The 25,729-nt window shown below is 48.2% G+C and overlaps 1 protein-coding gene across 2 annotated transcripts in view; it reads left to right on the top strand.

Annotated features, from left to right (window-relative positions):
* LOC129697628 (kinesin-like protein KIF6) overlaps window positions 1-25,729 on the top strand; it is a 453,653-nt gene that overhangs the window by 393,386 nt on the left and 34,538 nt on the right. For both annotated transcript variants that reach the window (XM_055636340.1, XM_055636341.1), the window contains exons 15-16: window positions 752-887; window positions 23,977-24,074. In XM_055636340.1, coding sequence (XP_055492315.1) covers window positions 752-887; window positions 23,977-24,074 — 234 coding nt within the window. The remainder of the gene's footprint in view (window positions 1-751; window positions 888-23,976; window positions 24,075-25,729) is intronic.

Here is a 25,729-nt window from a genome sequence, read left to right as displayed (position 1 = left end):
GAGCCTGCATTAGCCTCTTCAGATATAGACACACACCTCTACGTATTAAATCCCACCTACAAAAATATAGACAGATTAATTAATTAATTAATTAATTGATTAAGTAAGTTTATTGGCCCAGTATTCACATACAAGGAATTTGCCTTGGTGCTCCGCACACAAGTAACAACATGACATACAGCGACAGTTACGAATGACTCAGAAAACACTAAACATTAATAATAATAAGACATTAATGATAAAATACCATTGATCAAGCATGTGAACCAACAAAATACCAGATCAAAGGGAGGCTACAGATTTTTGGCTGTTGAGTAGAGCAACTACTCGTGGATAAAAGCTGTTTTTATGTCTGGCTGTGGCAGCTTTGACAATCCGGAGTCGCCTACCAGAGGGAAGTGATTCAAAGAGTTTGTGGCCAGGGTGAAAGGGGTCAGAGATGATCTTACCCGCTCACTTCCTGGCCCTTGCAGTGTACAGTTCATCAATGGAGGGAAGGTTGCAGCCAACAACCTTCTCTGCTAATCGGACGATTCGCTGCAGCCACCAGGTGTCGTGCTTGGTGGCTGAGCCAAACCAGACCATGATGGAGAAGGTGAGAACAGACTCTGCGATGGCCGTGTAGAATTGGACCATCATTGCCTGACTAAAGACAAAGACTAAATTATACAAAATGTTAGACATGGCTATAATAAACTGACTTAAGCTTAATGGCTCCAACAATGACTGTCTTGCCTTAATTCACATCCAGCTACAAAATGACCTTCAACCGGCTCAAAGGGCTGAAGACAGAGATCGAGCATCTGGAACACCTCCATCAAAAGGCCAAGGTGTTGATACAGAAAGATTTCGAGGCTTGGTGGTCTGAAGAAGCAGCCCGGCTACAGGTACCACTAAGATCCCGACCCCTGCTAACTCCCTTTGTAAAAATCTCCGGTATTCTCCACCCATAAGACCATAAGCATCAGGCAATGCAGCCCATTGTGTCTGCTCCACCATTCAATCATGGCTGATCTATCTTTCCCTCTCAACCCCATTCTCCTACCTTGTCCCCATAACCTTTGACGCCACATACTAATCAAGAACCTATCAACTGCTTTAAAAATACCCAATGCCTTGGGCTCCACAGAATCCTCCTCATCTACATTCTAAAGATACTGTACGTCTGTTCATTCAGTGGCTGTGCCCTCTGGCCCTAGACTCTCCCACAACTCGAAACATCCTCTTCACATCCGCTCTATCTGCTCAGCCTGGAGAAGGTGACCCGAAATGTCACCTATTCCTTTCCTTCAGAGATGCTGCCTGACCCGCTGAGTTTACTCCAGCATTTTGTGTGTGTCCACTCTTATTGTCACCTGTACCGTGGTACAGTGGGATTTTTTTTAATTGCGTGCTATCCAGTCAGCGGAACGACAAAAAAAGATTACAATCAAGCCATCCACGGTGTGCAGACACAGGATACAGGGAATCACAATTAGTGCAGGATAGTACGAGGGTCTCCAATGAAGTAGATGGTAGGTCAAGACCGCGCTCCAGTTGGTGGTGGCATGGTTCAGTTGCCTGGTAGCTGCTAGGGGTAACTTTTCTAGGCCTTTCATTTACCCCAGAGGGTTGTGGATAGCAGATGTGTAAAAGTATTTAAAGTAGAGTTAAATGAATAGTCATAGACTTGTATAGAATAATAATCAACATTGTCCTTGCCGACTGTGATGCGATCCATCACCAGCTCAGGGCACTACAGATTGTATTCCTGACATGCTGCTATTACGATACAATACGATACGATAGAACTTTATTTAACCCAAGAGAGAAATTGATCTGCCAACAGTCATAAAAACACAAGATACATGAAACATGAATTTAAAGTGATGAGTGGAAAGGATTGGGAATGTGCAAAGATTGGGGAGGGGGAGTCAGTCTCAGTCTCAGTCTACCCCACGACAGAAGGGGGAGGGGTTGTACAGTGTGATAGCCACGGGGAAGAAGGATCTCCTGTGGCGTTCTGTGCTGCATCTTGGTGGAGCCAGTCTGTTGCTGAAGGTGCTCCTCAGGTTGACCAGTGTGTCATGGAGGGGGTGAGCTGTGTTGTCCAGGATGCTCCACAGTTTGAGGAGCATCCTCCCCTCCAAGACCAACCTCCTGTGAATCCAACTCCGCCCCCAGGACGGAGACAGCCTTCTAATGAGTTTGTTGATCCTGGTGGCATCTGCGGCCATGCGTTTAGTTTAATTTCAAGATACGGTGTGGAAACAGGCCCTTCGACCCACCGAGACCGCGCCGACCAGCGATCCCCACACTAACCTCACACTATCACTGCCCTACACACACAAGGGACAGTTTGTTTTTTACATTTCTACCAGCCAATTAACATACAAACCTGCACGTCTTTGGAATATGGGAATAAATAGTAAGATTAAACGAGAACTTACCAGTTTGAAGTTTGATCTGTATTTTATGAGGAGTTACGATGAGGGATTACGTGAAGAACCCCGCCAGGACGCATGCGTGTCATTCTTCAAAGCAGCGGTGTGAAATCACAGATAACTGTAATGACTAAACATAGTAAGATTAGAGAAGAGATACCAGTTAAGTATATGATCAAGGGTGGGAGCGGAGGGCACGTAATCCCTCATCGTAACTCCTCATAAAATACAGATCAAACTTCAAACTGGTAAGCTCGTTTAATCTTACTATTTTACTTCGGAGTCACGTGAGTGACTACGTGAAGATTATAAAGCTCTGTGATTTCACGGAAACGAGTCCATGCATCACGTCTGCCTTGACTGTGGGAGGAATTGTGTTAACATAATTTGGACATGAATTCGACATTGAAATCATAAAAAATTTTATCACAAATTTATAACCCCTTTTTATGGGTTTAAATTAATTTACAGAACTTAAATTGTTTCTGCAAACGTTCCAGGTTTCATTACTGGTTTATTATAAAATAATTGGAATGTTTTCCCCTCCAGACCATCCTGCTGCCTTGAGGATTTGGTCCATTGGTACATCCAACTATATCGCTGCCGATGTAGCTACTGCCCTGGTGGAAAGAGATTTTTAAAATTAGTATCCACACCAGCCTGTGTTAGCACCTGTTTCAACCATCTTGAAATGGTCTGGACCGTCACTCTTGGTGTGGTTGCTAGTGGCTGACCAAAATGTGCCTTTTCATTGCCTCTTAGGATATTCGTTTTCTCCATGTATAACGACGATGTCTTATTATACACGGACGGTCATCTGTTGGGTATGACCTAATTGTATATTGAGGCCTGCTGATCCCTTTTCTGTTCTGCTTACTATCTCATAAATATGAAATGTAATATTTTCTGTTGAGGAAGTCATGTTGTCCAGTCTAGTTTTTGCAGTGACTGTATCCTCTGTGCCGTGACCAATACCATTAGCATGACTGTTTTAATGTCAGTCTGTGTAGGGACAGAACTGTTGCTGGATACCAATTCCTGAGCATCTTCAGGATTATTCTCACATCCCATATTTGGGAGTATCTGGTTCCCCTCATAGGTTTTGTACCAGTGGGTGAGTCCCAACAGTGTAATGGTCTGTCCCCTGCCATAGGTAAGTCGATAGGGCACTTCTAGCGCAGTTGATGGCACTGTAACTGAGCCCCTCATCATAGTGGAGGCCTGCCAGATATTCCAGAACAGACGGGATGTTCATGTCTCTGATACCATGTTTGATACCACTGGGAACCATGGTTGTGTAGGCCAATCGGGTACTACCAATACCAGATTCAGAGTCTTGTTGTATTTTCTTAATACCCGACTGATGAGGCAGGAAAGGAGGGAATGCGTAAATAAACAATTTAATTAAATTGCCTTTCCCTTAGGCAGAGTAACCAACATGTGAACTGAGTCAATGGTGAAACCCCAGATAGTCCATGGTAGTGGAAGGCGTTAGTTTAGATTTAACTAGATGAAAAATGAATCCCAGTTTTCCAAATAACTTTTTTGTGGCTGTTACAGTTTGTTTGGCCAATTCCAAAGTTTTGCCCATAATGAATATGCCATGACCATGTGTGTACGTTTCCGTAGACACGCTAGGGCTGGTTTCAAATTTTTTGTGAACAGCCTGGGCTGATGATAACCCATTTGGCAGTGCTTTATACTGTCAGAGTTGTCCCATCCAGTTGAATTTTAAGTAACATCTGTGGTCACCTCGTATAGGCACTGAATAGTAAGCATCTTTTAAATCGATGCTGGCCATTGAAGTAACCTTTGGAAATTAATTGTTAAAAAGTAACAAAGGTATCTATTTTGTCAGATCTATGATGATGCGATGACCATCATCTATTTTGTTTTTGATAAATATATTGGGCACGAATTCTACTGGTTCGTGTTGAGTTTTCTCAATTACACCTTTTATGTAAAGCCGCTTCAGTTCAGCTTGCGCTTTTGATTTTCCTTTATCAGAAGGCACGAACATTCAGTTCAGTATATGTTGAACTGGAGGTCTGTACTTGTGTATAAACTCTGTTGTATATCCCTGGATACTGCTTAAGATGTAAGTATCGGTTGTTATCATGCTCCATGCATTCAGAAAAGAGTGTAATCTCCATCCAATCACCATGCCCACTGTATATTGTAGGGAACCAGACCCACCTACCTCCATAGTTACCAGTGGCAGGTTTACTTTTTGTAGGTTCTTCGCTGCTGTTGTAGCGCTGGGGTCTGGATTTTCGGTTTGGTTGGCGTTGGAGGTCCCCGCATCTTCCAAGAAGGCCGGCCTGGGCCATGGCCTAAAAAGACTCATGTTTTGGGTACCGGTCCTTCAAGCTTTCACCAGTACTGCTGGTGGGTGCGTGGGGGTGCTGCCGTTGGCCGTAGTGGGTTCAAGTAGGTTCTCTTGTTCCTGCACCCCCAGCACACTTGTCTTTTCTTCTGCGGACCCCTCTTCCAGGTCAGCCCAGAACTGACCCGCAGTGCTCCCCTCTGATGAGGTAGAAGCACTGTGCAGCCCTTCAAGAGGTACTGCTGTGGGTTTATCATAGGGCCCACAGTGACCCGACTCCATCTCCCGGAGTCTGTCACATTGGAGCAAATGCTCCATACACCGCTTCTTCCGGCTCCAGCGCTCTCGGACGCTGGCCGCCCGCGGTTGTTCAAAGTCGGACTCCTCTGAGTCCACGACCTTGTTTGTTTTTGTGTCTAGCCTTGCCGCCCGGCCGCGTGGATCTGGCCGGTGCGGAGGCGACATCGGGCACAGCTGATCACACTATCGGTGATCCAAGTGCCGCTGGCTGCTGCTGGCTGCCCACTGCTCCACGGTCCTCCTTCTCCAGCTTTGTCCTTACTGTCCTTCCGTGGAGTGGATATGGCCGGTGTGGAGGACATCTGGCACAGCTGATCCCATCTAGCCCACCAGCTTTGTCGCAGCCCGTTGGTTTCTGCACCTGCAATCAGCATGGTAAATACAAACAAGACCGCAGCTCTTACCTGCAGGTCCAGGTTAAAATTGTTGCTACGGGTGAACGTCGTTCCACCCCGTCTGTTGCCGTTATTGACTTGTCAAAAAGCCAACGGCCCCATTTGAATAGTCCCCCGCCCGGCCGTGGTGTTCTGGCTGGCGCGGGACCAAAAGTCGGCACAGCTGTTCCCATTACGAGAAATTAACGTGCCCTTGGTTGCTGCTGCCGGCTGCCCGCGACTCCGCAGTCTTCCCCAGCCAACTTCACTAGCAGCACTTGTGGACACTCCTTTGTCCAGCCCCCTCCTGTAAAGACCCAGCGCGGGGAAACATTAGTTTTGCTCCCTCTCCCGCCCGGTCCGGTGCGGGAGCGAGTCGGGAGTGAAAGTCGGGCACAGCTGTTCCCATTACGGGAAATTAACGTGCCTTTGGCTGCTGCTGCCGGCTGCCCGCGGCTCCGCTGTCCTCCCCAGCCAACTTCACTAGCAGCATTTGTGGACACCACTTTGTCCAGCTTCCCCTCCTGTGGAAAAAACCCAGCGCGGGGAAACATTCGTTTTTTGCTTCCCTCTCCCGCCCGGCCGGGCCCTGTGCGGGAGCAAGTCGGGAGCGAAAGTCGGGCACAGCTGTTCCCATTACGGGAGTTTAGCGTGCCTTTATGTAAAGATATCTCACCAACACATCGTGTCTTTACTAATAGTTTATTGATAGTTCACAAGCATTGCTGTTCTAGCTGTACGTGGTCTGTCACCGGAGCTAGAGAGAGAGAACTATGGGTGGGGAGGTTGCAATTATACATCTAATAAGGGGAGTGGTTAGTAGTGGTGAGGTCACTATGTTAAAGGCACATGCACTAGTCATCTACATCCTTCCTCTTAGAAACAAAGCAATACAGTAGTGACTGAGCGACCACGTCTCATGCGCTACAAGCAGGTAAACAATCAGTTGAACAGCTAAGCGAAATCCCCATACCGGACAGGCGGCTTAACCAGCCTGCCAGACCGGGTGCGTTGTTCGCCACCTCCCCCTTCTGCAGGAACAGCAGGAGCCCTCGTTCCCTCGTTCCCGTGGGAAAGACAACCCTACACTGCAAAGTCCTGGAGGCCTCTCGGCCCCTCACTTTCTACCTGCTAGACTCCGACAACGTTACCTTGCTGGGTGCCCGGGCGTGCCAAGACCTCGGTTTGGTCTCCTTTCACCGTGATATCCACCAGGTGCGGACCCTCATGGACCCCCTGCATGAATACCCTGACCGTTTCGACGAAAAGCTGGGCAGGCTGCCCAGCTGCTACAAGCATTGCTGTTCTAGCTGTACGTGGTCTGTCACCGGAGCTATAGAGAGAGAACTATGGGTGGGGAGGTTGCAATTATACATCTAATAAGGGGAGTGGTTAGTAGTGGTGAGGTCACTATGTTAAAGGCACATGCACTAGTCATCTACATCCTTATTGATAGTTCACAAGCATTGCTGTTCTAGCTGTACGTGGTCTGTCACCGGAGCTGGAGAGAGAGAACTATGGGTGGGGAAGTTGCAATTATACATCTAATAAGGGGAGTGGTTAGTAGTGGTGAGGTCACTATGTTAAAGGCACATGCACTAGTCATCTACACTTTAGGCTGCTGCTGCCGGTTGCCCACGACTGCGCGGTTCTCCCCCGCCAGCTTTCCCGCAGCCTTCATGGATCCGGTCCATGTTTCCACCTAAAAGGTTAGTGGAAGGAACACAGAGTCTTCTTTCCTGCTGTTCCCGACTTTCAAATTCTGGAACGCAGAGTCTCCTTACCTGCTGTTCCTGGTTTTCAAATTTTGCCGCTAAGGGAACGTCGTTCCCCCTTGCTGTGATTTGTTGCAATGCATGTAGCGATATGACATGCATGCGTCCTGGCGGGGTTCTTCACGTAGTCACTCACGTGACTCCGAAGTAAAATGAAGGTTTGTAGGATGACTGGCCGCTGTAACTTGCCCCTGGACTGTACGGAGTGGTTGGCCAAAATGTAAACCTCCCACTCTGAATGAAATTCCACTGGCCAATTATTGGCCCATTTTCCAAGCTGATCGAGATCCCTCTGTAATTCTTGATGACCATCTTTGCTGCCTAGATGCCACCTACGGATCCACCACCGATTTGCCGGAAACTGGTGGTCCAGCCACTCTTTTAATCTGGACAAAATTACGAGAGTGCACTTGAAATCCCTGTTGGAAGTCCCACCAGAATTATGGCGCCTGGGCCGGGTGAGGCGGCCAATCTCCACCTCATTCTGACTTTCGCGGCTGATCGGCGGGTCGAATATCTTAGTTTAGTTTAGTTGGGAGATACAGTGTGGAAACAGGCCCTTCGGCCCACTGAGTCCACACCGACCAATGATTCCTGCATATTAACGCTATCCTACACGCACTAGGGACGGTTTTATATTTATACCAAGCCGATTAACCTACAAATCCATACGTCTTTGGAGTGTGGGAGGAAAATGAAAATGAAGAACCCACGCAGGTCATGGGGAGAATGTACAAACTCTGTACAGACAGCACTCGTAGTCAGGATGGAACCCGGGTCTCCGGCGCTGTGAGGCAGCAACTACCGCTTATCCACTGTGCCGCTCGTGTTCCCACAGCCCACTGTGCCGCAGATCGGTTCCCACAGCCGACTTTGCGGGCTGGTACCTCTGCCCGTCGGCAGCCTAGGCAGAACATTCTGGTACCGTTGGACTCCTCGGAGGCCGTGACCTCTGATGATCCGGCAAAACTGATAATCCAGCAAGTCTCTGGAACCAAGGGTGCCGGAGAATTGGTGGTGGACCTATATTTTAGTGTCATCTGCAAAGTTACTAATCATGGTGTGTAGGTAATGGATGAGAAAGTGGACTAATGTAGAACTGGTGTGAATGGGTGATCGATGGTCAGTGTGGACTCGGTGGGCCGAAGGGCCTGTTTCCATGTTGTATCTTTCAATCAGTCAATAGCACTGCATGCAATAGCACTGCCAACCCTGCTCTGCACTTTACAATTACAATCAATCCATTTACAGTGTACAGATACATTTAGTTTAGTTTAGTTTAGAGATACAGCATGGAAACAGGCCTTTCGGCCCACCGGGACCGCTCCGAACAGGATCCCTACATACTATCACTATCCAACATCCACAGGGGACAATTTTTACATTTACCAAGCCATTAACTTACAAACCTGTACGCCTTTGGAGTGTGGGAGGAAACCAAAGATCTCGGAGAAAACCCACGGGGAGAACGTACAAACTCCATACAGACAGCACCCGTAGTTAGGATCGAACTCAGGTCTCCGGCGCTGCATTCGCTGAAGAGCAGCAACTCTACCGCTGCACAACCGTGACCGCCCTAATATGATAGGGAATAAAGTTTGCTAGGTAAAGCCAGCAAAATCTGATCAAGGATAGTCCGAGGGTCACCAAAGAGGTAGATAGTAGTTGAGCACTGCTCTGGTTGTGGTAGGATAATTCAGTTGCCTGATAACAGCTGGGAAGAAACTGTCTCTGAATCTGGAGGTGTGCGGTTAGTAGGGTACTGACGAAGGACATGATGGCCCCAGGGGCTGTTTTCTGTGCTGTGTGTCTTTGAGTTGCAATCATTTCATTTGCGAATGGCCGTTTTTTCTATTTAACCACTCCACAGAGAGAAATCCTAAAGGCCCTGTGTCTCAGTGCGAGTCCACCCACGAGTGATCCCGAGTTTAAAACAAATATATGAAACGCCAAAAACGGACAGCAGAGATGTCTTTGCTATACCGCTACAATAATCGGACTATTGGTACGCTGCTGTTTCCTTGACTACGGTCATGTGAAACGACTCTTGTACATTTAGTATACCGACCATGTCTGGCAGTGAATCTCACTCTCTCAAATCCGTAGAGAGACACAAAAAGCTGGAGTAACTCAGCGGGTCAGACAGCATCTCTGGAGAAATGGACTAGGCGACTACAGACTGCAGTCTGAAGAAGGGTCTTGACCAGAAATCTCGACCATTCCTTTTCTCCAGAGATGCTGCCTGTCCCGCTGAGTTACCCCAGCTTTTTGAGCCTATCTTCGGTTTAAACTAGCATATGCAGTTCCTTCCTGCACCTCTCATATTTGGGCCATTATTCAGTACTCCAATTTTTGTTTTAATTGACTAATTCTGGATAATATCACTCAGTTTGTTGGTCGTACGCCTCTACCCCACACCTGGTGCTTTAAGTGCATTTGTTTTTTTCTTTTACCCCCGGGTGGAAAAAAAAATCAAATCCAGGAGTTCATCTGGAGCAGTTCTCGGACATAACAGCGAATGAAGAGAAATAGGCGGGTTATTTAGAAATTAATCCTTAAAGAGAGCGGAACTTGTTGGATGAATGAGATCGTCACTAGGCAGCATCTCCCCCCTCCCCTCCCCCCCCCCCGTCCAGACCCCCTGGGAAACTGAAGGGAGCAACAATCAACGGCCACGGATACAAATAATGTCATACACAAGAAAGGGCAGATGCTGGTTGACAAAAAGTGAACACACAGTGCTGGAGTAACACAAAGACGCAGCAGAATTTTGGAAATGTCATCCCGTCACCCATTCCTTCTCTCCAGAGATGCTGCCTGTCCCGCTGAGTTAACGAGTGCCCACGGTAGACTCACGAGTGACTACGGTGACATTTGATTTGGTTTAAACTCGGGATCACTCGTGGGTGGACGCGCACCGTGAGACATGGGTTTTACAGATTATAATCATAATCATACTTTATTAGCCAAGTATGTTTTGCAACATACGAGTAATTTGATTTGCCGTACAGCCATCCCACTAAAAACACACAAGATACATTTTAACATGAACATCCACCACAGTGACTCCTCCACATTCCTCACTGTGATTGAAGGCGAAAAAAAGTTCAATCTCTTCCCTTCTTTGTTCTCCCGCGGTCTGGGCCTCAAACCTTCCGTTGACGGGACGATGAACAAGTCCGGGACATCTCCATCCTCCGTTCAGTTCAATCTGCAAATTTTCTGCAGCGCATTGAATTTCCGAATAGTTTTTTTAGTTTTTAGTTTTAGTTATACAAAAACAGGCCCTTCGGCCCACCGTGTCCACTCCAACCAGCGATCCCCGCACATTAACACTATCCTACACACACACTAGGGACAATTTTACACTTACACCAAGCAAATTAGCCTACAAACCTGCACGTCTTTGGAGCGTGGGAGGAAACCGAAGATCTCGGAGAAAACCCTCGCAGGTCACGGGGAGAACGTACAAACTCCGCCCAGACACCACCCGCGGTCGGGATCGAACCCGGGTCTCCGGCGCTGCAAGGTAGCAACTCTACCGCTGCACCACCGTGCTGAGATGGGAACTGTAGTGGAGGCAGGCCAGCTCCCGAAGATGCCCGTCTCAGAAAATGCTTTCCACTCTGATGAGACTTTCTCTGTCGAGGGCTGGATATTTCCAACCTGTCAGCCGGGTTCTTGTTCATTCCTGGGGATTACTCTAAATCCCTACAATTCTCAGTTAATTTTGAGGCCTTTTATGTCAAGGCTCATCCGAATCTTTTGGAAATGTCAGTAAACCACATCACAGACCAAACTGCAGTCTGCTTGGGTTCTGCCAGCCCGTTCCAAATCCAAAAGAATGTGTTTATGATTCCACTTGAAGGACCAGACAAAGTATGTCTTTGCAAAATGTATTTACAGTATTCTTACAGATCGCAGCCAAAGAAAAAAGCTAACCATTGGCATTTTCCACTAGCACTTGAAAATTGGCCGTTTGTTTATTTTTCCCAGTTCGACCACTTTATGAGGTGCATCTGGTCATTATATCCCTTTGTCAGAATCTTTGGTATGAAGTTGCAGCGTCGGCTTGACTCAAGGAAATACTGTCACCTCTAAGCTGTTGGGGACACAGAGTCACGGTTCAGTGCAGCACAGAAACAGGCCCTTGTCTAAGTTGCCAAGGGTCTAAGTTGCCAAGGGTCTTTTGAATGCTGTTATAGCAGTAACTGCCTCCACTCCTTGCTCTGGCAGCTCGTTTCACATACCCACTGTGTGTGAAAACGTTGCCCCTCAGGTTGCTATTAAATCTTTGCCCTCTTATATTAAACCAGAACTCTGGTTTGGCGGACCAAAATGGCGGAGTAGACTCCAGAATGGCGGAGTAGACTCGATAGGCTGAATGGCCTAATTCTACTCTCACTACATCTATTCCCCTCATGATTTTCAACATCTGTTTAAGATTACCCCTCAACCTCACATCAGCAGAGAATCCAAGCTTCAATAATCTCAGATTTTATTATTTGCCTCCAGTTTTCCATTTGCACTCCACCTATACCTCGCGCTGCCTCGGCAAGGCCAGCAGCATAATCAAGGACGAGTCACACCCTGCCCGCTCCCTCTTCTCCCTTCTCCCATCAGGCATCAGTGTGAAAACGCACACCTACAGGTTCAGGGACAGTTTCTTGATCTTATAGAAACATAAAATTCTTAAGGGATTGGACAGGCTAGATGCAGGAAAAATGTTCCCGATGTTGGGGGAGACCAGAACAAGGGGTCACAGTTTCAGAATAAGGGGACTGAGATGGGAAAAAACTTTTTCACCCAGAGAGTTGTGAACCTGTGGAATTTTCTGCCACAGAAGGCAGTCGAGTCCGATTCACTAGACGTATTCAAGAGAGAGTTAGATTTAGCTCTTTGGGCTAACGGAATGGGGAGAAAGGAATGGGGAGAAAGCAGGAACAGGGTACTGATTTTGGATGATCAGCCATGATCATATTGAATGGCGGTGCTGTCTCGAAGAGCCGAATGGTCAACTGCTGCACCTATTATCTATGTTTCTGCATAACACAGACAGAGTTCCAACCCAACGCACAATGTTGCCATTAGCCCACGTGCTCGGATTACATTACACACTAACAGCGTGTGCTAGCAAAAACATACTTGTGCTGAGCCACTGTCTCCCCCTCACCTTGAACCACAGGAAGCATCTCCTGCCAGGGGAGTGTGCCAGGGAGCATGGAAATATTTGGTCGATTCTTGGCGGCTGCGCCCGTCTGGCTCTTGCTCACCCGAACCTGCCAAACTTCACGGGGCAGGAGCTTCTGACCGCCGGGCTCCAAGGAAACGCCCAGAGCCACAGTCGGGGAGGCAACTTGCATTTGCGTGGCGCCTTCCACGGCCACAGGTTGCCTCGACGTGCTTCAGATCCACCAGGCGAGCACTTTTTCCCGTCTTCACTAGCTCTAACATTGTCCGCTTGTCCTCAGCCTTTCCCCCCACATCCCAAAGGCTCCCAAAGAGGAATGCTGGAAAGGGTGCTGAAAATATCCACGAAGATGCTGCCCGTAACTCGAGGGACTGAGCTACAGGGAGAGGTTGAGCAGGCTCGGACTCTCTTCCTCGGAGCGCGGGAGGATGAGGGGTGATCTTATGAGAGCATCGGGTAAATGCACTATTTTATCCAGAGTAGGGGAATCAAGAACCAGGGGACAAAGGTTTAAGGTGAGAGCAGAAAGATTTAACAGGGACCTGAGGGGCAACTTTATTGAGCAGAGGATGGTGTGTAGATGCAACGAGCTGCCAGAGGAGGTAGTTGAGGCAGGTACTATAGCAGCATTTAATAGTCATTTGGACAGGTGAATGGATAGGAAATGTTTCGAGGGATATGGGCCAAACGCGGACAGGTAGGACAAGTGTGGATGGGGCACCTTGGTCAGCATGGGCAAGTTGGGCCGAAGGGGCCTGCTTCTATGCTCTACACCTGTACCAGTGTCTTTAAAATGTTATTGGACCTGCCCCAACCTCCTCCTCTGGCAGCTTGTTCCATAAACACACCACCCATTTCCTGACAAAGTGGGGCAGCACAGCGGTCAGAGCCACTGACTCACAGCTCAGGAGACCCAGGTTCGATCCTGACCTCGGGTGCCATCTGAGTGGAGTTTGCAGGATTTCCCCTACATCCCAATGGCGTGCGGGCTTGCAGGTTAATCAGCCTCTGTAAATTGCCCCTCGTGCGCAGCGGGTGGATGAGAAAGTGGGATAATGTAGAAATAGTGCGAACGGGTGTTCGATGGTCAGCGTGGTCTCGGTGGGCCGAAGGGCCTGTTTCCATCTGTCACTCCCGACTAAGCTAAACTGCCCCTCCTCTATTCCACCTTTCACGTCCCTCAACCCCAATCTGTCTGAAGAAGGGTCCTGACCCGAAACATCAACTATCCATGTTCTCCAGAGATGCTGCGTGACCCGCTGAGTAACTCCAGCACATTGTGTCCTTTTGCATAGACCAGCATCTACAGTTCCTTGTTTCTACTCCAGCAATTTGTCTTTATTTTGTGTAAATCAGTATCTGCGGTTCCTTGCCTTTACTCAAGCATTTTTTTTGTAAATTAACATCTGCTGTTCCTTGTTTCTTGCTCAAGCACATTGTGCCTTTTCTTTTGGTAAATCAGCATCTGCAGTTCCTCGCTTCTCCATTTCTTTTCCCCCAACGAACACTCCCCTGCAGGAGAAAATTGACTATTCCAGCTTTTCTTCATCTCTTCCAGTACAGAAGTACAGATTCCAGATTTAGGTTGCTGAGTGGGTCTGAACCTATTTCGAATGACAATGCATTCATTTTGCAAATCCAGACTATTTTCTTTGTCTCGCGAGGGATGGCCCAACAACATTGTGGTCTCTACATGGAGACGACTGCTTTTATGCCTTGTTACCGCTTGGACTAAAGGAAACTTCAGATCCGTCGGATGGAATTCCACTAGAGTCCACTGCTGCAACTTTGACCAGTCAAGGAATAATTTCTAGACATCACCTGGAGAACTGCTATGTAGGGGAACCCCAGTAACTTTACAAAACGTGCCCTGACAAAATAGTATCTGTACTTGAGTTTAGTTTAGTTTTAGAGATGCAGCGCAGAAACAGGCCCTTCGGCCCACCGAGTCCGCGCCAACCAGCGATCCCCGCAAATTAACACTATCCCACACCCACTAGGGACAATTTTACATTTACCCAAGCCAATTAACCTACAAACCTGCACGTCTTTGGAGTGTGGGAGGAAACCGAAGCACCCAGAGTAATCCCACAGGGAGAACGTGCAAATTCCGTACAGACGGCACCCATAGTCAGGATCGAACCCGGGTCCCTGGCGCTGTAAGGCAGCAGCTCTACCGCTGCGCCACAGTGTGCAGAAAGGAACTGCAGATGCTGGTTTATACCGAAGATAGACACAATGCGCTGAACTAACTCAGTGGGTCATGCAGCGTCTCTGGAGAAAAAGGATGGGTGACATTTCGGGTCGGGACCCTTCTTCAGACTGAAAGAAGGGGGGAGGAAATTGGGTTTGCTCTGATTTCTGGTGTGCCTTAAACCAAAGCACCGCAGGTACATTTGCTGGTATTTTACACCCATATTAAAGAGCGCAAATAATACTGTTCCTCTCTCTTCCTCAAGAGCACCATGCTTCAGTTTTAAGAGAGACTGGCTGGGGGATCAGATTACAACTTTCTGCCAGTGTTCAGTCCATAAAAGATTCCCACGTATAGATTTAGCTTTTATTATCGTCCCTGTGAAAATCTTTGCTTGGTATGCTCCCCAATTTAATCAGGTAATACTGTACTGTTGAAGCCAATTTCAAGTGCAATAGGGAGAGGGAAGGGAAAGATACAGAACGCAGAGTATAGGTCTCAGCACTGTAGTAAATCAGTTCCATAGACAAGGTTCTACCTGTGAATAGAATCGAGTCAAACTCAAGTACAATAGATAGAGCAACGGGGAAGAAACAGAGTGCAGAACAAAGTTTTAGTTTAGTTACAGCGTAGAAACAGGCCCTTCAGCCCACCGAGTCCGCACCGACCAGCGATTCCTGCACACTAACGCTATCCGACACACACTAGGGGCAATTTTACACTTATACCAATGAATGAATGAATAGGTTTTTAAGAAGGAACTGCAGTTGCTGGAAAATCGAAGGTACACAAAAATGCTGGAGAAACTCAGTGGGTGCAGCAGCATCTATGGAGCGAAGGAAATAGGCAACGTTTCGGGCCGAAACCCTTCTTCAGACTCAGTTTGAATAAGTTGAATAAGTTTATTGGCCAAGTATTCACACACAAGGAATTTGCTTTGTTGCTCTGCCCACATGTATCAACATGACATACAGTGTCAGTTAAGAATGATACATAAAACATCAAACATTAATAATAAAATATTTTATTGAATTTACATAATAAAACAAGCCAATTAACCTACAAGCCTGCACGTCTTTGGAGTGTGGGAGGAAACCGATGTTCTCGAAGAAAACCCACGCAGGTCACGGGGAGAACTTCAAACTCCTTACAGACAGCATACGCGGTCGGGATCGAACCCAGGTCTCTGGCACTGTGCCACCCTGCCGCCGACATTAGTTCTCAGCGATGTCGCGCAAAGGTCCAGAGATTAAATCCAATATATGGATACAATCAGGCCAAACCCAAGTACAACAGGTAGGGTGACGAAAAGGATACAACATTCCCTCATATTTCGCTAGGATAGCTTACATCCCAGTGGAATGAACATTGACTTCTCTATCTTCAAGTTAACCTTGCTCTCCCTGTTCCAAGCAAAAATGCAAAGCAAATGAGACTAGGGCTGCCAACTGTCCTGTATTAGCCGGGACATCCCGTATATTGGGCTAAATTGGTTTGTCCCGTACGGGACCGCCCTTGTCCCGTATTTGACCGCTACTACTCGGGTCGAAGGGACTGTCGGGTCAGAGCGCCGCGTCCGGCCCCGCATCACCCGTCCCGACGTAGTGCAGCCCATGGAGTGCAGCAGCAGCAGCAGCGCCTCACCTGTGGCCCCGTCTGTCAGCAGCCCGGCCAGTTGTCCGACCTTCGGACCTTCGCTTACCGCCGACACCACCACCCCCTCCTTCTCATGGCCGATCATCGGTCCATGCGTTGGATGGGGCGCCGGACTTTGCACGTGACGTCACGCGGCCCGGGCCAAAACTCCTCAGCTGGCCCGCCGGCTGGGCTTTGTGTGCAGTCCAGCACCCGGGACAACTTATCATTCACCCAGCCACTGCCCAGTCGGTCAACGAATTGCCGTCGTGAATTTGTCCCCTATTTTGACCTTTGTCCCTTATTTGGGAATGAGACAGTTGGCAACTCTATGTGAGACCTGGTCCTATCCGGAGCATCTGGATGGGCACAGAGCATCTACAACGTTAAAGACAGCACGGTGGCGCAGCGGTAGAGTTGCTGCCTCGCAGCGCAAGAGACCCGGGTTCCAGCCTGATCACGGGTGCTGTCTGTACGTAGTTTGAACGTTCTCCCTGTGACCGCATAGGTTATCTCCGAAGAGCTCCGGTTTCCTCCCACACTCCAAAGACATGTAGGTTTGTAGGTTAATTGGCCTCTACACATTGTAAATTATCCCTAGTGTGTAGGATAGCGCTCGTGTATGGGGTGATTGCTGGTTGGCGCTGACTTGGTGGGCCGAAGGGCCTGTCTCCGCACTGTACGTTTGTACATTCTCCCTGTGACCTACGTGGGGTTTCTCCTGTTTCCTCCCACATTCCAAAGACGCACGGGTTTGGAGGTCAATTGGCTTCGGTAAAAGACTAAGTTGTCCCTAGTGTGTGTAGGATAGTGCTGAGTGTATGGGGACCACTGGTCGACGCGGACCCGGTAATCTGAAGGGCCTATTTCTGCACTGTATCTCTAAACTAAACTAAAAATGGAAAAAAAAAACAAATGTACAAGGTTCTCGCTCCACTATTCAATGCTGTGCTGTTTATTCCACACTAATAATTATACTACATGCCGGGAAATGAGACAGTTATTCTTCAAAGCCACAGATTTTTTCAGACATACCTGTAACATCTCTGCCCAGTATGGCCGTTGGGACTATGAAGAACCGTAAAATAAAATATTTATAGGATTCCTTGCAGTTATTTATGTTTGGTACATTTGATGTTAAATGTTGCCATATATTTGTCGTGTCCAAATATTTAACACAGCAGCTGATTTGTCCACGATTACATCGTCCCTCTTATTGATTTTTAACCAATTTTGGTGCATGGTCTCAGCAGGTCAGGCAGCATCTTAGTTCTCGTCTATCTTCGGTTTAAACCAGCATCTGCAGTCCCTTCTTACATACAGCATCATAGTTTAGTTCAGATTAGAGATACAGCGCTGAAACAGGCCCTTTGGCCCACCAAGTCCATGCCAACCAGCGACCCCTGCACACTAACACTATCCTACACACACTCGGGCCAATTTCCCATTTTTACCAAGCCAATTAGCCTGCAAACCTGTACGTCTTTGGAATGTGGGAGCAAACCGGAGATCCCGGTGAAAACCCGCGCAGGTCACGGGGAGAATAGCAGGATGGAACACGGGTCTCTGGCGCTGTAAGGCACCAACTCTACCGCTGCACCACCGTGCCTCCTCTGTGGGGGGAAACCCACGCAGGTCACGGGGAGAACTTCAAACTCCTTACAGACAGCATACGCGGTCGGGATCGAACCCAGGTCTCTGGCACTGTGCCTCCGTGCCGCCCACAATAGTTCTCAGCAATTTTAAAAATCTTTCCCCTGCACGGAGAACCCGACCTTTTCTCTGTCGGGTCTCCGTTGTCGTTGGGGCCGAGCACCGTGGAGCGGCCTCCAACCGGAACGACCTGGGGCTCCAGTCGCGGGGCTGTGGACTTACCCACCATCGTGGAGCTGGCCGAGTTCGGAGCTGGAGGAGCGGTGGTGGCGCGCTGCTGCGGCCCGACCCAGGAGATTCGGAGGCTCCAACAACAGGTCTGGTGGACGGTGACACCGGGAGCCCGCGGGTCCCTGGTGGGAGACCTCTTTTCGGGGCTTCCATAACGGCGACTTCTCCCGCCCGAGTTGCGGGGTTGAGGATGACCTGGAGCGGGGCCTTACATCACCCGGCGCAGCTTTAAATGGCCGCGGGACTTGTTAGCGCACGCCGGGGGCTCCAACATCAAGACCCGGAGCGTGGCCTTGCATCGCCTGGCGCGGCTTTATAATTGCCACGGGACTTATTTACCATCGCCCGCCGGGGGCTTTGACTCTGACATCGGGAGGAGAACGAGGAGTGCTGGGGAGAGATAAGACTTTGCCTTCCATCACAGTGAGGAGGAAATTCACTGTGATGGATGTTCGTGTAAATTGTGTTGTGTCTTGGTTCTTCGTGTTTGTATGACTGCAGAAACAAAATTTCGTTTGAACCTCTGGGTTCAAATGACAAGAAATAAATTGTATTGTATTGAATTGAATTGTATTGTATGCCTCCCTCTCCCCTGACTCTCAGTCTGAAGAAGGGTCTCGACCCGAAACGTCACCCATTCCTTCTCTCCAGAGATGCCGCCTGTCTCGCTGAGTTGCTCCAGAAGTTTGTGTCCATCAACATACAGAATGTTGTTCTTCGCAATGTGGTGAAAGATTCCAGAGTGATGAATGCAATCAAGTCCAAGTGATGAATACAATCAAGTCAAACTCAAGTACAACAGGTAGAGCGATGAGGAAGATACAGAGTGTAGCATATACTTCTCAGCATTGTAGCGCACCAGTTCCACAGACAAAGTCCAATGTCCGCAATGATAATCCAGGACAGTTTACTCTTCAACATCTTGTTGATCTTCTTGAGGGCATTTGTTATGTTTAGAGAGACAGCAAGGAAACACCCTCTTCGGCCCACCGAGTTTACGCTGACCATCGATCACCCGTTCACTAGTTCTATGTTATCCCATTCTCTCATCCACTCCCTATGCACCGGGGGCAAATCACAGAGGGCCGAATAACCTACAAACCTGCATGCCTTTGGGACGTGGGAGGAATCTGGAGCACCCGGAGGAAACCCACGCAGTCACGGGGAGAACGTGCAAACTCTATACAGACAGCACCCGAGGTCAGGATGGAACCCAGGTCTCAGGCACTGGCTCTGCGGTGCAGCCTTGAAGTGCCGACACACTCTTGGAAGCCATTATATGGTTCCTTCCGACACTCTCCCAAACGTGATTAAAGCTGGCATGCAGGCATCTGCCTTTCTTTCAATGATCAATACACACTTTGTTTTTTATCACAAGGCTTAGCCACAGCCCCAGTACTCTCGACCCACTTTCCCATGAGCAGCTGATATACAGTAATGCCCCGGTCCCACTAATGCCCCTGTCACATTTCGGAAACCTGAACGGAAACCTCTGGAGACTTTGCAAAGACGCACGGGTTTGGAGGTCAATTGGCTTCGGTAAAAGACTGTAAGTTGTCCTTAGTGTGCGTAGGATAGTGCTGAGTGTATGGGGGACCACTGGTCGACGCGGACCCGGTGATCTGAAGGGCCTATTTCTGCGCTGTATCTCTAAACTAAACTAAACTAAAAATGGAAAAAAAAACAAATGTACAAGGTTCTCGCTCCACTATTCAATGCTGTGCTGTTTATTCCACACTAATAATTATACTACATGCCGGGAAATGAGACAGTTATTCTTTAAAGCTACAGATTTGTTCAGACATACCTGTAACATCTCTGCCCAGTATGGCCGTTGGGACTATGAAGAACCTTAAAATAAAATATTTATAGGATTCCTTGCAGTTAATTATGTTTGGTACATTTGATGTTAAATGTTGCCATATATTTGTAGTGGCCAAATATTTAACACAGCAGCTGATTTGTCCACGATTACACCGTCCCTCTTATTGATTTTTAACCAATTTTGGTGCATGGTCTCAGCAGGTCAGGCAGCATCTTAGTTCTCGTCTATCTTCGGTTTAAACCAGCATCTGCAGTCCCTTCTTACATACAGCATCATAGTTTAGTTCAGATTAGAGATACAGCGCTGAAACAGGCCCTTTGGCCCACCAAGTCCATGCCAACCAGCGATCCCTGCACACTAACACTATCCTACACACACTCGGGCCAATTTCCCATTTTTACCAAGCCAATTAGCCTGCAAACCTGTACATCTTTGGAATGTGGGAGCAAACCGGAGATCCCGGTGAAAACCCGTGCAGGTCACGGGGAGAATAGCAGGATGGAACATGGGTCTCTGGTGCTGTAAGGCACCAACTCTACCACTGCACCACCGTGCCTCCTCTGTGGGGGGAATTAACGGGCAAGTTGAGATTATTATACTACATGCCATCAGTCTTAAGAAGGGTCCCGATAAATGTATTCGCAATAGATGCGATAGCGGCGTTTAAGATACGATAGCAGGCTTCCTGATGGGCACATGGAAGTGCAGGGAATAGTGGAATATGAATCATGTACAGGCAGATGAGATCTGTTTAACACATAGATATGCAGCGAATGGAGGGATGTGGCCCATGTGGAAGCAGAGATTAGTGTAACTTGGCATCATGTTCGGCACAGACATTGTGGGCCAAAGGGCCTGTTCCTGTGCTGTACTGTTCTATGTTCTATCACCAGAAATTTCCACTCTCCATGTCCTCCACAGATGCTGCCAGACTCTCTGGGTTACTCCAGAACTTTGTGTACTGTTCATAAATCGTAGGATTAGGCCACGTGACCTATTCGGGTCTACTCCGCAAAGGCCCTGTTTCCATGCTGTATCTCTAAACTCAACTAAACTACTCAGCTAGCTACTCATGAACATGTCATGAAAGTATTTAAGACGGGTTCATTAGTTCATGTTCATGTCAAACTAGAATTAGGCCATTTGGCCCATCGGGTCTAGTCCGCCATTCAATCATGGCTGCTCAATCTTTCCCACACCCTCCCAATCTCCTGCCTTCTCCCCATAACCTACTGTGCATAGAGCCCTGGTTCAATAAACCACAGTTGCAGTCTACTTCAGCAAACATCATGCTGAAATCTTTGTCTGGTTCTGCGGAATCTGGCCAATCTGGGCAATGGCCAAGTGTTCGACTATTAAAAATCAGCTTTTATCATTGACAAATGATGTGTTGCGATGCGAAGTGTCATTAGGCTGCAAAGAATATAGGGAAGATTGATGAGGATGTTGCCCGGACTCGAGAGTCTGAGCTATAAGGAGAGGTTGGGCAGATTAGAATATTTTCCTTTGCGCACGGTGACGCAACGGTAGACTTGCTGCCTCACAGCACCAGAGACCCGGGTTCGATCCTGACTACGGGTGCTGTCTGTGCGGAGTTTGTACGCTATCCCAGGTTCATTGGCTTCAGTAAAATTGTAAATTGTTGGGGTACTGATTGGGGATGATCAGCCATGATCACATTGAATGACGGTGCTGGCTCCAAGGGCCGAATGGCCTACTCCTGCAACTATTGTCTATTGTCTATTGTCCCTAGTGTGTAGCATGGTGCTGGTGTAGTGGGTGATCGCTGGTTGGCGCGGACTTAGTGTGCCGAAGGGTTTGTTTCCTAACTATGTCGCTAAAGACTAAAGACTAAAGAGACTGAAGGGTGATATTATGGTGTATAAAATCCAGAGGGGAATAGAGACAGTGAATGTGCAGAGTCTTTTACCAAGGTTAGGAGAATCAAAAAGAAATGGGCTCAGTGAGCCAAAGGGCCTGTTTCCATGCTGTACATTTCAATCAATCAGTTAAGAACTGGCAAGTGATAGCAAGGAACTGCAAACGCCGGTTTTAACCAAAGATACTGCAGGCACAAAATGCTGGAGTAACTCAACGGGACAGGCAGCATCTCTGGAGAGAAGGAAGGGGTGCCGTTTCGGGTCGAGATCCTTCTTCTTCAGTCACTCCAGCATTTGTGTCCATCTACGAGCAAGTGATGGTCCGACTCAAATGAGTATTCAGGTGTGTTTCCATTAAAGTACCTTTATCGTGATGACATTGTTCCAAGCATTGTTCCAAGAATGTTATTAAAAAGGATGTCCACAAAATGAGATATGGAGACAGATGGAGATTTGGAGGGCGAATTCCTTAGGACCATTTCAAAAGATGTGGATAAAGGAGAAAAATGCGGCGGAGGGATTTCAGGCAAGAAAATCCAGCGTCTAATGTCCCTGTCCCACTTAGGCAATTTTTTAGGTGACGACAGGCGCCTGTATGGTCTCCTCAGTCGCACAAAGAGTCATACCTTTTGTTTAAGAGGGAACTGCAGATGCTGGAGAATCGAAGGTTACACAAAAAAGCTGGAGAAACTCAGCGGGTGCAGCAGCATCTATGCAGCGAAGGAAATAGGCAACGTTTCGGGCCGAAACCCTTCTTCAGTCACACCTTTTGTCTGGTTGCCGCTGGATTTTGAAATGTTCAAACATTTTCGGGGACAGTCGGCGCACTAGGGCTTGACGCCAACAATCGTAGCCTGATGTAGGTGCTGTCACCAGGATGGAGTAGGTTGTCGCCAGGATGGTGTAGGTTGTCGCCAGGATGGCGTAGGTTGTCGCCAGGATGGCGTAGGTTGTCGCCAGGTGACGTTGGTTGTCGCCGGGTGCTGACTTCGGTGAATTCCATTGGCGACTACCTACGCCAACCTACGTCAACCGGCGACTGAATTGTCTTACCTTCTCGAAGCTTGGTGCGGGTGGACATTGCTTGTCGTAGGTGTGGTCGTAGGCGGACGTCCTAATACGTCGCCAATTGTCCATAGCTTCCCGTAGCTTGACGTCGACTAGGAGTTAGGTTGTTGTAGACATTGGCGTAGACATTGTCGTAGAGGGGGATCCAGTCGCCGTTTTTTCAGCGACCTGCTACGACTGTGACAATCGCCAAAATAATCGCCTATGTGGAACAGGCCCATAAGGCAGTGGTTGCTGGAGGCATTAAGTAAATTTGGGAATTGTGCAAAGAAACAGAATTGGAGCAGCACGGATACCTTGAAGGGTTGGAGGAGATGATCAGAGATTTAGAAAGCCGTTGAATTTCTAAAAGCATCTCAAATGTCTCCACCACCACCCCTGGCAGTGCGTTCCAGGCCTCCACCACCCTCTGTTTAAAAACCTTGCCATTACATGGGTGGCATGGTGGTGCAGCAGTAGAGTTGCTGCCTCACAGCGCCAGATATCCAAGCTCGATCCCGGCTACGGGTGCTGTTTGTACGGAGTTTGTACGTTCTCCCCGTGACCTGCATGGGTTTTCTCAGAGAACTTCAGTTTCCTCCCACACTCCAAAGACGTACAGGGTTGCAGGTTAATTGGCTTGGTATAAGTGTAGGAGAGTGTGAGTTTGCGAAGATCGCTGGTCGGCGCGGACTCGGTGGGCTGAAGAGCCCGTTTCCACGGTGTATCTCCAAACTAAACTAAACTGCTCTAAGAAGCTCTATTTCAGACAATATCCATCAAGCAATTACTTTCTCCTCAGGGGAAGCAAGTCCTGAAATCAGAGTTCCCTTTGGAAAACATTTATTGTCAGGTTCACCGACAGTAGCTTTGAAGGATCGGAGTTAAATCCTTCCAGACGTCCGCTCTGAAGCTTCAAAATGGGTGCACATTGGGAAGCCTCTCGCACCTGCACATGTTCATCGTAAGCCAGAAACCCAAGAGCTGCCCTCCTTGACCTCACACTAAGCACCTCTCTCCAGCAGCCCCTGTGGTTTTGACTTGCCACCCAAAGCCGTGGAACCATTTATAGATTTTTATTTAAACCGCGCTAACGTTTCACCGTGCTCTCGTTAACTTTAGGCCCGGCGAGAACAGCTGTCCGAGGCTATCAGCCAGAACTCTTGGAACACCAACTCTGTGACTCCGACACTCTCGCAGAGGGGTATTCACAGCAGCAGGTGAGAGACAACACATTTATGCACTCACATTTTGCAGCCATACCAAGGGAGGCCCAGACTTTGTTGCTGATGATCACACCTAATATGTTACATCCCTGGAGAGAAGGAATGGGTGACGTTTCGGGTCGAGACCCTTCTTCAGACACAAAACATCACCCATTCCTTCTCTCCAGAGATGAGTTACTCCAGCTTTTTGTGTCTTATCTTCGGTTTAAACCAGCACCTGCCGTTCCTTCCTGCCCCCCCCCGAATATGTTGGCAGCTTTCACATAAATGGTTTCCGATTTCTTTGTTCTCATTCTATGGGCACCTATTGACAGGTCAGGTTAATCTTTATTGGGCCTCTCTAATTTCTGAAGAAGGGTCCCGACCCGTAACATCGCCTATCCACGTCCTACAGAGATGCTGCCTAACCGGCTGAGTTACTCCGTGCTCTACACAAGATTCCACCACCTGCAGTTCCCTGTTTTAGGTTAGTTTAGTTTAGTGATGCAGCATGGAAACAGGCCCTTCGGACCTTCGAGTCCACGCCGACCACCGATCACCCATTCATACTAGTTCAGTTCAGTTTGGAGATACAGCGCAGAAACAGGCCCATCAGCCCAGCGAGTCCGCAGCGATCAGCGATCCCCACACACACTAATACTGTCAATTTTACCAAAGCCAAATTAACCTATGAACATGTACTTCTTTGGAATGTGGAAAGAAACCAGAGGTGCGGAGAAATCCCATCCGATCACAGGGTGAACGTACAAACTCCGTACAGACAGCACCCGTTGTCAGCATCGAACTCGGGTGTTGGGTGCTGTAAGGCAGCAACTCTACCGATGTGCCACCATTAGTTCTGTTATCCCACTTCCTCATCCATTCTCTACACACTAGAGACCATTTTACAGAGGCCAATTAACCTACAAACCTGCACGACTTTTGAACGTGGGGAGAAAACGGAGGACCCAGAGGAAACCGAAACGGTTATAGGGAGAATATGCAAACTCCACGCACAGACAGCACCCGAGTTCAGGATCAAACACAGGTGTCTGGCGCTGTGAGGCAGCAGCTCTACCAGCTGCACCATTTTGCCGCATAGTATATAGTGTGTCTAGTGTGCAGATAGATGCAAACAGCTGGAGTAATTCAATGGGATAAAAAGAATCGGTGATGTTTTCGGGTCGAGACCCTGTCTATTCTAATTTCTCTTGAGGTGGTATTAATAGGCCACCTTTGTGAACTGCTGTAGTCAGGTTTAGGACTACTATTATGACATGCATCGAGGGTACAATGGAAAACTTTTGTTTGCATGCTATCCAGTCAAATCAGATCATACCTCACATGAATTCTATCAAGCCAAACACAGGTACATCAGATGGAGCAAAGGGGAAGATACAGAGTGCAGAATGTAGTTCTCAGCATTGTAGCACACTAGTTCCACAGACAAAGTCCAATGTCCGCAATGGGGTTGAGGTGAATCAGACAGTACCCTAGCTTATGGAAGGACCGTTCAGAAGTTTGATTCCAGAGGGGAAGAAACTGTTCCTTAGTCCGGTGATATGCGCTTTCAAACGTTTGCATGGGAGCGGGGAGAAGAAGGAATGACCGGGGTGGGACCGGTCATTCCCCCCCCCCCCCCCCTCCCACCCCCCACACGATGGCGTGGC

This window comes from Leucoraja erinacea, chromosome 5, assembly GCF_028641065.1.
Source record: "Leucoraja erinacea ecotype New England chromosome 5, Leri_hhj_1, whole genome shotgun sequence".
Lineage (NCBI taxonomy): Eukaryota > Metazoa > Chordata > Chondrichthyes > Rajiformes > Rajidae > Leucoraja > Leucoraja erinaceus.
The sequence above is the reverse complement of the archived record's forward strand: the minus strand, read 5'-3'. Positions and strand labels throughout refer to the sequence as shown.